This window comes from Nannospalax galili, unplaced genomic scaffold, assembly GCF_000622305.1.
Source record: "Nannospalax galili isolate Female #2095 unplaced genomic scaffold, S.galili_v1.0 scaffold999, whole genome shotgun sequence".
NCBI lineage: Eukaryota > Metazoa > Chordata > Mammalia > Rodentia > Spalacidae > Nannospalax > Nannospalax galili.
Genome location: NW_008344824.1, coordinates 768,605 through 780,758, shown reverse-complemented (window position 1 = coordinate 780,758; position 12,154 = coordinate 768,605). Strand labels below are relative to the sequence as shown.

The window sequence follows — 12,154 nt, the reverse complement described above, 5'->3', positions numbered from 1 at the left end:
CATGGAGTCTACTTGTCACAGCTTCCCCCATACAATCTTCTAGACCTAGACCCTGATGTTCCAAGGCTAGGCTACAAGGAGCTACTAGCTAAACACTGGTGGTGACCTTTCTGAACAAATGAATAGACACATTTCTATAAGACCAAGTAGAAAAGTTCCTGCTTCCTTTATGTCTCAGAAATGAGCTCAAATAAAAATTATAAACATTTTTACTATTAGATAATATAGACCTCTGTGGACATAAGATAAAGTAGATATTTTGTTACTACCAATTGCCCTTAAAATATTTAAAATGTTGTTAACTACAAGGCAATTTTGTATAGATCTGAATTAAGAGAAATCAAAGGATCAAAGAACTGCTCCCTTACCCCCAAAGAACTGCTCCCTTACCCCCAAAGAGTGAGAAGAAATATCACTGCTCAGGGGGCATTGATGAACCTCAACCTGTTATTCTCCAGGCAAATCCAGATCTTATTCAGTCAGGCCACCTAATTCCTGGTGACTAAACCAAGTCAATTTTAAATAGTCACCTCAAATCACATCAGTTAGGTGCAACAGCCCTATACCTTGGTGAGGGCTGAGAAATCGTGACTCCTTGGTTAATGCCTAACATCAAAAAGTTTCCTTTACCTTCTCTTGCTAAAACTCTCTTTTTTACAAAGACAAAACAAAAAGGAAAATGAGATTAAAAAGAAAATCCCCAAGCTAAATAAACACTGAAATGGACATTAAAATGTCCATTGTCAGTGGTTTGGGATACATTCATTTCATTTGACCTTTTTCTTACAATTACTCTGATTTTTATATTTCGACTACTCAGTTTGGATGGTCTAACTCATAATAGTGTAATCAGTAGTCAGTGGGATACAAGAAGCAGAGAGGGACATTCATGTTTCCATATTTCTCTTTGCAAAAGGCCAAAAATGTAGCCCCATTGATTTCTTTCTTAACTTCTTTGCTTGTGGTAATGCTGTCTCCATCCGTGTTTAGCCAATACCAGCATTAGTTGCCTTCCTTGAAGCCACCAGTGCTGAGGGCTGAGAACAGTGGTAGGCTATTATGCTTTGGTCTGATTTTTCTCTGAAATAACCATAAAGCATGTGCGTGCACAGGCACACACACACACACACACACACACACACACACACACAATAGTACTTATTAATGGGGTAAACTGACTTTCAGTGTGTGTACTAGATGTAATGACAGATCAGGGTAACCAGATTATCTGTCACCTCAACAGAAAGCATACATCCAGTTCTTACTTTTGAGTCAGTACAGTACCGATTCTATGAACAAAAGGCTTCCTTCAAAGACATGAAGTCAAGCTGGTGGGCCAAAACCAACATGAACAGTCTGTCAGATGATGCAAAATAGACAGAAGAGTGGGGAAGTGTGGCATGGGCTGTGCACACATGAGGAGTCTGGGTGGCAAGGCTCCTGTGCCTGGAGTTACACAGCAGGGTCGAGATCTTCTCCTGGCAGCATCCCTAGATCCCGACCTTCCACTGTGGACTTACAAGAGGGAAGCACCAAGGGAAGATTAAGAAAGGGAGAAGACACTGGTTGATGGTTTCCTCAATCTCACCTTTCAGGGTCACTTTTTTCATTGCCATCTGTTGTCTTAACTCATGGAATGAGGGAAAAGCCCTTTGCTTGCAATTACAGTGTATGCCCAGCCAATCATCAGCAAAGCCAGACCTGACCTGCTGCGAAGCCACTTCATCCCTACCCTGGAGAAGCTCAAGAAGAAGGCTGTCAAGACAGTGCAGGAGGAGGAGCAGCTGAAAGCGGATGGCAAGGGGGACACCCAGGAGGCCGAGCTCCTCATCCTGGATGAGTTCGCAGTCCTCTGCAGAGACCTCTATGCCTTCTACCCTATGCTGATCCGCTACGTGGACAATAACAGGTATGGATGAGATCCTCCAAGCTGCCTGTGCTCTCCCAGGCTAGTTTGGGCAATGGAATAGCATAGAAAGATGATGTTGCTTTGTGTTGCCAGTGAGATGAAGGAGGCCACAGCTACCACTACCAGTCTCCCAACCAGTAGTCAGGACTTATATACTGTGATTTCCTTGACCAGTGATTCTGTATGGATTGAGGTATCCTCATGCAGCCTCATGGGCCACTATAGGTCAGAGGACGCCAGTTGAATAAGAATTGCAGTGATTGATTTCTGCCCTCTGCTGTTCACTCACATGCTCAATGGATGTTTGTTGACTGTCAGGCACTGTTCAGAGCCTTGAGGGAAGAGATATGCTCTCTAGTCTAGGCACTTTCATTCTGGGAGTAGAGGAGCATAGTTAACAAATAAAACATATGGTAAATCATACTGAGGTAAGTAACAGAAATTAGAAGGACCAGGGTAGAATGGAGTAGAGGTTCCTTAACCACAGTGTTACTGAGAAAGCAATATTTGAACAAAGACCTGAAGGAAGAAAGAGGCTGAGAACTGTAAAGGTCCAAAACAAGAGCATTGCAGGAAGAGGAACCATGGGGTGCAAGTCCTCAGGAAGCAGTGTGTTCAGAATGTTCAGTGGCTGAAAAGCTCCAATGTCATAATTAAGCAAATTAATATTCACATATGAATATTATGATAGAAATTTTCTGTATGATCCATATATAATGATAGAAATTCATTCATATAATGATAGAAATTTTCTATATGATCCACCCTTTCCCCAAGCCCAATATGTTCATTTGCATATTAAATTGAGATCTAATGAATAACTGAACAGTTAATTGAGAAGTATAAAGCCAGTAGTACTAGAAGTCTGTAAGGCATACAGGCTATTTAAAGGATAAGTACAGACATTTTTCAGTGAACCTTAGGATATGGTATTAAAGACCTGACTCTTTTAATTTTTTTCCTGGCTGTGACCAGATAACTGACAAGAAGCAAGTTAAAACACAAAGGATTTATTTTGCCTCCTGGTTTGAAGAGATATAGCCCATCGTGGTGGGGAAGGTGAGGCAGTTGGACCTTGCTAACACTGGATGGATCAGGAAGCAGAGAAAGGAGAGTGTCACTGCTCCACTGGAATTTTCCCTTTTCTTTTTATTCGGGCTGGGAGCCTACCCCAGGGGATGGTGCCATCTACCTTCAGAGTGGTGGTCTTCCCTCATTTAATCCTCTCTAGAAATGCCTTCATAGACACATGAAAGTTGGACCTCACTGATGCCCTAGTTATTTCTTAATTGAGTCCAGTTAATCAAAAGTAACCATCTTTGTGTGTCCTCTGCATTTCCCCCGTAACTAAATATATATATAATTTTCTCACACTAGTTCTCCACTTCCACAGCATCAACAGGGTATTCAACAATGCAAATTAATTCTATCACTACCCAGAGTTAGTACAGACCTCACAATTCAAAGGCTTAGTTCCACAAGACTGCCTTAACTTCAAACACCAGCCATAAATGGGGTGCCCAGGGTTGGAGCTGTAGCTCAGTAGAGTGCTTATGTAGAAATTTTGAAAAGGTAAGAAATTAGGAGTGGTGGTAGCACATGCCTTTAATCCCACCAGGTAAATGTCTGTGAGTTCAAAGCCACCTGTCTACATATCGAGTTCTAGGTCAGCTAGGGCTACATAGTGAGACCCTGTCTGAAAAAAAGGAAGTGGGTCAGGGGATAGTAGATATAATCATTGCAATCATTAACTCACAACAACTGTAGTTACCTGTACTGGGCCCACACAAGACTGGCTCTGTCAACAATCGGTCAAGTAAGGGGGAGGGGCTCATGGGGTCCTACACTTTACATATAAACTATCAGCTATCAATAGAGTCTTAGAGAGAGGGAACCACTGTCTTTAGTTGTGTACCCTCTGCTGAGCCACCAAGTTCCAAAGAATAGCTCCAAACCCATGATCACAGAGGTGACTGTGATTAAACTCTGCCTCACAAAACAAAATGAATGGGCATTAATGTGTGAGAAAGATTTATGAAGAGGAGGGAAATAGAGAAGGCTCGGGGGGGGGGAATGAGAGTGGCCAGTATGCATTATGTACACATATAAAATTATCTAAGAACAATTTTAATTAAGAAAAACTGGTTTTATGAAAGGGTAGCCAGGCTAGACACACTTTTGCTTTACAGAGTACAAACTCAGGGGTTCCTATGACCCCCTTCCAGAATGACATATAGTCAGTAAGACCTGCCTCTTGGTCAGAACACTCACCCACATTCAGAGAAAATGACATAATATATGTTAATATGGAAACATGAGTTTATTTGCAGTTTTGACCTAAACTGGGAAGAGAGAAATTCTCAATCTGGGGGAAGGGGGATGTGCTTGCCCATAACAGTGTTCCAATTTATGGAAAAGAGGAAACAAAAGTCAGAAATATGCATATGTGATTTAGCTGAGGACCCAAGTTTCCAGAGGTGTAATAAAAGATAAGCCCCTTCCTGGGAAGGGCCAGAGTCCAGAGTTCACTCTCAGTATGGTCTTTCTTGTGGGTATTCTAATTCCCAGGTCCCAGTAGAACTCAAGAAAGCACTTTACTTATGATCGCTGGTTTATTGGAAAGAATGGAGCTCAGGTAGACCAAATAGGAAGGTGTGGGTTTAGGGAAGCACAGAGTCCGCATGCTCTCCACAGGTATAGCAGCCTCTTAGCACATCACTGTGGCCACCAACCTAGAAACTCCTGAATCATCGTTCAAGAAGTTTTGGTGTTGGTGCTGGTTTGTTTTGCTTTCCTTTGATTTGATACTTTCTGTAGTACTGGGCATGAAACCTAGTACCTTATACATGCCAGGCAAGTGCTTTACATGTGAGCTTCATTATGTATGCATGACAATATATATATCATTGGCCATTAGTGATTAAGTGTGAACTGAATCCCCTAACTCTTTCCAACAGGTTAGGAATCAGGTTGAAAGCTCTAATCCTCTAATTTGATTCCAACTAGTACCAGAAAGTTATAGTCTTTCTGGTGCCCAGCCTCTATCCTGAAGTTATCTAGCCCAACGCAAGGTCATTTCATTACTATAGACCCAGGTATAGTCAAAGGGGTTTATGTAAAATGCAAAGCACTGCCAGGAACAGAAGCAAAAACCAAGTGTGTGTTTCCCTATACCACACCCTCTCAAAGACCGAAAATAAAAATCTGGGAATGCCAGAATGGATGCAAGAATATTTAAGGGAACAAAACCATGGCCAGGAGATTTACATTCATGTTAGCATTTATTTTTATAATATAAGCTATAGTTAATTTATTTAATGCATATGCATAAATAGATTGGGAATAGAATGGTATATTTCCTTTCCTGTTTGCAGGAAACTCTACTCACTTTGACTGAAAAAAAAAAACTGCTTTTGGAGTATCACTTTAATCATTTCCGTTAACATAATTCTGTTAGTAATTTAAAGGAGAAATTTGTCAGAGTTTGAGGTGAAAACAAAAATAAAAGTGGAGTAAGGTTGCTCCTGGAATAGCTCTCTAAATTGCATTTGTCACTATGGATGATCAAGACTCAAGGCAGAGCGTGTTCTGTTTACGTGATGCTTGACAGTTGCTAAAAATGGCAATGTCAGAGAGTCTTTGAGATCATCATTAATTCATTCATCTCCACTTTTCAACCTGTTCTTCCCTGTGCGTCACAGCCATATGAGCTCTGCTTAGAAATACATCCTCCCAACATGAATGCCTTTTCCTTCAAAGTCTCTTCAAAACACTGCAGGGATTAAAACATATTATTTATACTGTAAATGTAAAGGATAGAAAAATATCTAGGCTGCTGGGCATGGTGGCTCACATCTGTAATTCCAGCACTCGACTGAGGTAAGAGGATTTCCAATATTCAGTCTAGGCGATGGAGTGAAACCTGTCTCAAAAAAAGAAAAGGAAGAAAAAGAAAAAAGTTCAAAACAATAAACTTATGAACTTGGTTATTTTGGAGAAGAAATGGGGTGTGAGGCTATGAACTGGGGCTTTTCTGCCCCCCTTCCAGCCTTCAATCTTTGATCTGTTTTTGACTCCTCCCCCAGTCCTTTTCCTAATCATAAGGATGCATCTTTTACCTTATATTCCCCTCAATGCTTCTTCATCTCTGTGTGTTGATATGACGTGGCTTATGTAAGAGAAAATGTAAATGTTGTAAAGGCCCAGGAGTTGGAAATCAGAGGACTTTTCTGGAAGGTAAGAAGAAGATGGCACTCTGAAGAGATGCCCAGTCCTGAGATTTTCTTCCTGTTATCTCATTATAGATAGAGGTTTGAGATAGTAAGGTCTCCTCTTTTCTCCTCAGAGACGACCTTGAAAAAACCCATTTCATTCCATCAACATCTATATCTGGAATTTTCCATAGTGGAGAACAGTACAGACTTTAGATTCCAGTAACACGTTCTTCATCCAAATGAACCAACTGACTTGGGATGATCACGTAGAAGATTTGGCAGAGATGCTGCGGCTACCTCATGTCTCCTCTACCTGGATGAACATCTTTCTTTCTCCCAGCAGAGGCTTTCCTGATTTGTCTGTCTAGCCCAGTGCTAGAAGAAATAGAGGACAGAAGATAATAGAAACAGTCTTGCTATACATGCAGTCCCTTCCTCGTTTCAAACTACCTTGAGCTCAAGCTTATAATTCTTAGCCATTGGCTCTAACTTTTCTCTCTAAAGCCACAGAAAATTAATCTTTTAAATGGCAGCATTTTAAAATATTGAGAAAACTGTGTGTTCTTTCCTCCTCTTTATTTTTCCTCACCATATTAAACCTTTGCACTTCCTTCAGCCCTATGGGGCAGTGCTGAAATACTCTTCTGGAAAGAAGTTTCCATTGGTGAGTGTTCAGCCTGAAGCAAACAGGATGCACAAAAATGCCAAGTATGTGAGCAGAGCAGGGTATATCAGCTGTCCACCTTCTCTAACCTAAAGACAAGTCAAGATAGGTTCAGCAAGTCTCTAAAAGCTGAAACTCTTTTTGCCTCTTTTCTGGGAATCATAAACATTTGGAACATAAAAAATAGACTCTGTAGGAACTGAAGAGTTGGCTCAGTGGTTAAGAGTACATATTGTTCTTTCAGGGGACCTGAGTTTGACTACCACCACCCAGGTCCGGAAGCTCACTAGTGCCCATAACTCCAGGGGAGTAGACACCTCTGGCCTCTGAAGTCACACCTGTATTCATGTGTGTATACTCCCCTCCCACATACACACAATTGAAAATAATGAAAACAAAAAATGAGGAGGGGCTGGAGAGATGACTCGGTTGTTAAGAGCACTGACTGCTCTTGCAGAGAACTCTGGTTTGGTTCCCAGCACCCACATGGTGGCTAACAACTAGCTATAATTCCAGTCCCAGGGGATATGACATCTTCTTCTGCCCTCTGTGTGCACTGAACATACATGATCTGTTTATATACATGCAAGCAAAAATATACACATAAAATAATAAATTTTAAAAATTTAATAGACTCAGTAGTATGACTTCTAGTAAAAACTCATCACTGAAACCATCAAAAGGGATCAAAGTAAGCCTTGTGCAGTGATTGCCTCAGGCTGTGGTCTGTGCAGAGAGAAATTTTGCAGCAAGACTGATAGAAGCCCTTATGGCCCTGACTGTGAACACAACACAAGAACATAGGTTCACTTCCAAAACCTGGTAATTTTTCTTTTTGAAAGTCTGAGTCTCCATACTCTTAGCTTTGCCCAAGATTCTATTCTGCTCTGTTTTGGAGCATGTGGAGTTTGAGATAGAGTCTAGCCATATATAGCCCAGGCTGGCTTCAAACTCAAGACAGTCCTCCTGCCTTAACCGTCTGAGGGCTGGGATTGCAGGTGTGCACCACACCTGGCTTTTAAAGAGTCTATTCTCAAGGCTTCTTGTTTTCTTTGTTAATAAGCTTAGTTATTTCACCTGCTTGGGCTGCTTCCCCCAACATGTTCATGGGAAAGTCCCAAATTATGATCTCTAAACCAAACTCTCCACCAGCAGCCTTGCATTTTCTGGCAGCAACCAGGGCAGATGATAAGAGACCACAGACCAACTAATGATCTCCACAGGTATCAAGTACCTAAGCAATGACTTAGATGGTGACTCCTAGGAAAGGCTGGGGCAGGAAGGGAGAGGAGCATCATTCTAGGCAGAATGGGTCTGAGCCAAAGATGTGGAGTCAAGATCTTTTCTTCTGCAAGAGTCATCTTGGTCTGGCTTGATAGACAGGAGCAGAGAACATTTAATAATAAATTATGATAATTTACACTCACTGATCTGATGGAGGAAAAAACTTTCCTAGAGTTGATAAAGAGTAAAGATTTGCATCTTAGAAGAGGGGTAAACAACTAAACTCACTCAGTTCAAAGTACATTCCAACAGGACAGCAGAGGGAACAGAATGCGCGTCTTCCTTCCACCAGGAAGGCCTTATTCCCACAGGTCTTATTCTTGCTGACAATCCCTGTAGCTGTGCTTTTCCTTGGCATGTTAGGCTATGACCCTTGCCTCTTACCACTCAAGCCACAGTACAAAGGCACAAAGCTCATTTAAACCAAAACACTAAGGTACAGACAGCTGGCAGTTCTGATAAAATGAGAAGCATAACCCTGGAAAGGCATTCCAGAAAAATCAATGTGCAAAAAAATCAAAGAGCTTTATCAGTCTCAAATCTCAAGCATGAATTGTATGTGGCTGTGGGCAATGGAGAGTGACTACACTGGCTTAACAAATGAGAAGTCTATTACACATAAAAGAAGTCCAAAGATAGGCAATGTAGGGCCAGTATTATTACTCATTACGGACCCTCACTCCTCTGTCTTTGCATCATGCCCTTGGCCTTCCTTCTCCAAAGTTACTTTATGGTGCAATATGCAATTACAGTTCCAGACACCAGATTTTCATTCCAATCAGAAAGTATGAAAGCAACTTTCAAGGGCAAAGACAAAAAGGCACTTTCTACTATCTGATCTCTTTTAGAGAGTATTTCCAGGAAGCCCATCCTTCAGTTTCCACTTTGATCTCATTGATCAGTCTAAGGTTAATCAGTAGAATAGCGTGATATTCAGCAGGACAGAATGGCATCCTGAACAAAGTAAGATCTTGTGGCTATAGAAGAAAGGGAGAATGGGTGCTGGGTAGTTAACTGGTAGTGTCTACTATGTAAAGGAGATGTCAGTTGAATTGGAAAACAAGAGAGCTTCAATCAGAGCATCCCTTAGGCTAGAGCCCAGGGCAGAGAGGCATTTAGGAGATAAGAAGGGGAAGGATCCAAATATGACTTGACCTCTGAAGGTTTACCTTCCTTGCCTAGCATGGAGCTCTGTATGAGTGAGCTGGAGATACAGGCTGCCCAGGGCTTTAACTCTGATTTCCAAGAACTGGCTTTGTGTGTATGGGTATGTATGTATGATATGTATGCACATTTGTATATGTGAGTACAGGAACATTGGTAGGGGGTCAAAGTTGTTGGTCCTCGAGGGCCTTCTATTTACTTATCTATATTTATCATAAACTATTAATAGTAAGTATAATGATTTCCTAAGTTCTATCAGCTGTTCTTGCAAATCATGAGCTCAGAGAGGGTATTGTCAAAACTGGTTTACAGTCAGTTGGTCAAAACTACAGGTCACAAGCTGAGTCTGAGGTGCTCTGTGAGGTGGGAAGCAGCCTTGCATGGCTGATTTAACATGTGGGGCATTGTTAACTACAGATAGTATCATAATTGAGTTGGTATCTGGAAAGTTGGGAAGTTGCTTAATGTGAAGAAAAACCCACACATTTGATGTCAGAAGTGAGCAGAAAAGCAGTTATTTTTCTTTTTTTAATTATTCAGTACAGATATTTGGAAATAGAAATTTGCCCCACCTTTTTGAAATATAACTTAATTCAAACATATAAGATACTTAGGATCAAGACAACTTATTGAAAATGACTTAATTTTGCTTTCTCATCGCTATTGTGTTGTGTCTTAACCCAACCTGTTTTTTTTAAGTACCTATTGATAAAGAATTTCTAAGCCATTTAAGAGCTTATAAAAGATATTTGGTTTCTGGGACTAGAGAGATAGCTCAGTAAAGTGCTTGTCTTGTAGACACAAGGATTTGAGCTTGATCCCCAGAACCTACTTTTTTAAAAAGGCATGCAGAGATAGGTGACTTCCTAGAGCTCACTGTCCACCCAATCCAGGCTAGTTGGCAAGCTCCAGGTCGGTGAGAGACAGTGTTTGAGTAATGAAACCTGAGGTTGTCCCCTGGTTTCTATACATGTGTGAATGCCCCCCCACCAACATTATTTGGTTTCTGCTCATACAATTTAAATGATAGCATATATAGCCTTACAAATTTCATTCAGAAAACTGGCTTTAAGGGGCTGGAGAGATGGCTCAGCAGTTTGGGCATACTGCTCTTGCCTAGGATTGAGTTCAGTTCCCAGCACCCCCATCAGGTGGTTCATAACTGCCTGTAAACTCCAGGTGATCCAACACTTTCTTCTGGCATCTGAGATCACCTGCCCTCATGTGCACACCCCGCCCCGACACACACACATTTAAAATTAAAATTAATCTTTAAAAGAAAAACTAGCTCTCAAGGAAAAGGAATAGGGCATGATGTGCTTATGAAGACCAAATTTCAGAGGTTTTATAATGGCAAATATCAAGGGCAAGATTAGATGCCATAGTAGCCAACATTTTCCTAATCTTTCTAAGATTATGTGTTAATAATCTCTCTGAAATAAGTCCTCTTGGGTGATCTGTCTCCAAACTTACACCTTAACCATCCATTTATAGTAGAGACAAAGCATACATGTGACAGTTTTGAAATGTTAATGTCTTCCATCTGTTTTGCTAAGACAGTTTTTGAACCCTTTGGTAAAAATGAAAATGATATTTGCCCCAGTTCTGAACCTGTACCTAAATACATGCAGATTATTGTCTACTTATAGGAACACAGTTTTATCTGGATAAATATATGTTGGTATTATTTGTTTTTTAAATTTATTTTTATTTTATGCCTGCATGTGTGTAAGTACAGCTGTATTGTGCAATGCCTGAGGTGTTCAGAAAAGGGCATCAGGTCCTCCAAATACAGATGGTTGTTAGCTGTCATGTGGGTGCTGGGAATCAAACTCAGATCCTCTGGTAGAGTATCTAATGCTTTTAACCACTGAGCCATCTCTCCAGTCCCCATGTTGTAAGGTGTGATTTTTTAAATCACTCCTGAATCTCATGTACCTGTTCATTTGCTTCTCAACCCAGATCTAACTGGCTCAAAAGTCCAGATGCTGATTCTGACCAGCTCTTCCGCATGGTGGCAGAGGTCTTCATCCTGTGGTGTAAATCTCATGTAAGTACAAATTTTAGGCTCTAGATTTAGAATGTTTGTCACAGCTATAGATCTTGAAAAGCTTTCTTTCAATGTTTGATTTTTTTTTAATTCTCCCCTCTACATTTAGAACTTCAAGAGGGAAGAGCAGAATTTTGTGATTCAAAATGAAATTAATAACTTGGCATTTTTAACTGGAGACAGCAAAAGCAAGATGTCAAAAGTAAGTCCTTAGAAGTCATTTTCAAAGATGGTTCAGTCTTGACTCTGCCATGCCTTTGATCTAGTTCATATTCTGTGGAGATGAGGGATGCACTTCACCTAGGTCATATACATAACCTGTAGTCTCTACTGTTGTTTCTTTGAAAATGAGCCTCTCAAATAAGCATGGTCAAGACATTTTATGAATAAATAGGTGGTTATATGTCAGAAAGAGTTGCCGAAGGCATTTGAGAGGTCTCCAAAACAGAAGCTGCTGCGAGTGGTTTCAAAATAGAGCTGCGTCCAGTCTCGCAAAGCTGCAAAAGCCTGAGTGCTGAGAGCCACCTTCTGAGCAGCCGTAAGAAATGGCTTCGGTAACTCCGTAACACATGCTTTTGCATTATGCTTGTCTTCTTCTTGTCTAAAACATCAGCATCTGTTTTATTCCAGATGTGTTGACCTCTTAATGCCTTCTGTTTATTTTCCATGACAGTTGTGCTCAGAAAGCCAAACATTTATTCATCTCCTTGAAGATGTTTGAAAGAGGACATATCAGATATCTGTCTGAAAAAAATAAAGAAAAACAGAGACACTAATGTATAGGGGGAACTGTGATGCTGGAGGGAAAAATGGCCTTACCGCTCCTTCTGAGACAGCTCTGCACAGTGAAGCTTTACTTTTGTGACTGG

At 40.8% G+C, this 12,154-nt stretch overlaps 1 protein-coding gene across 1 annotated transcript in view; it reads left to right on the top strand.

Moving 5' to 3' along the window:
* The window catches only part of Ryr3 (ryanodine receptor 3), a 595,983-nt gene that overhangs the window by 524,683 nt on the left and 59,146 nt on the right, over positions 1 to 12,154 (top strand). The window contains exons 67-69 of the mRNA XM_017800130.2: positions 1,669 to 1,909; positions 11,198 to 11,285; positions 11,395 to 11,487. Of these exons, the coding sequence (XP_017655619.1) occupies positions 1,669 to 1,909; positions 11,198 to 11,285; positions 11,395 to 11,487 (422 nt within the window). The remainder of the gene's footprint in view (positions 1 to 1,668; positions 1,910 to 11,197; positions 11,286 to 11,394; positions 11,488 to 12,154) is intronic.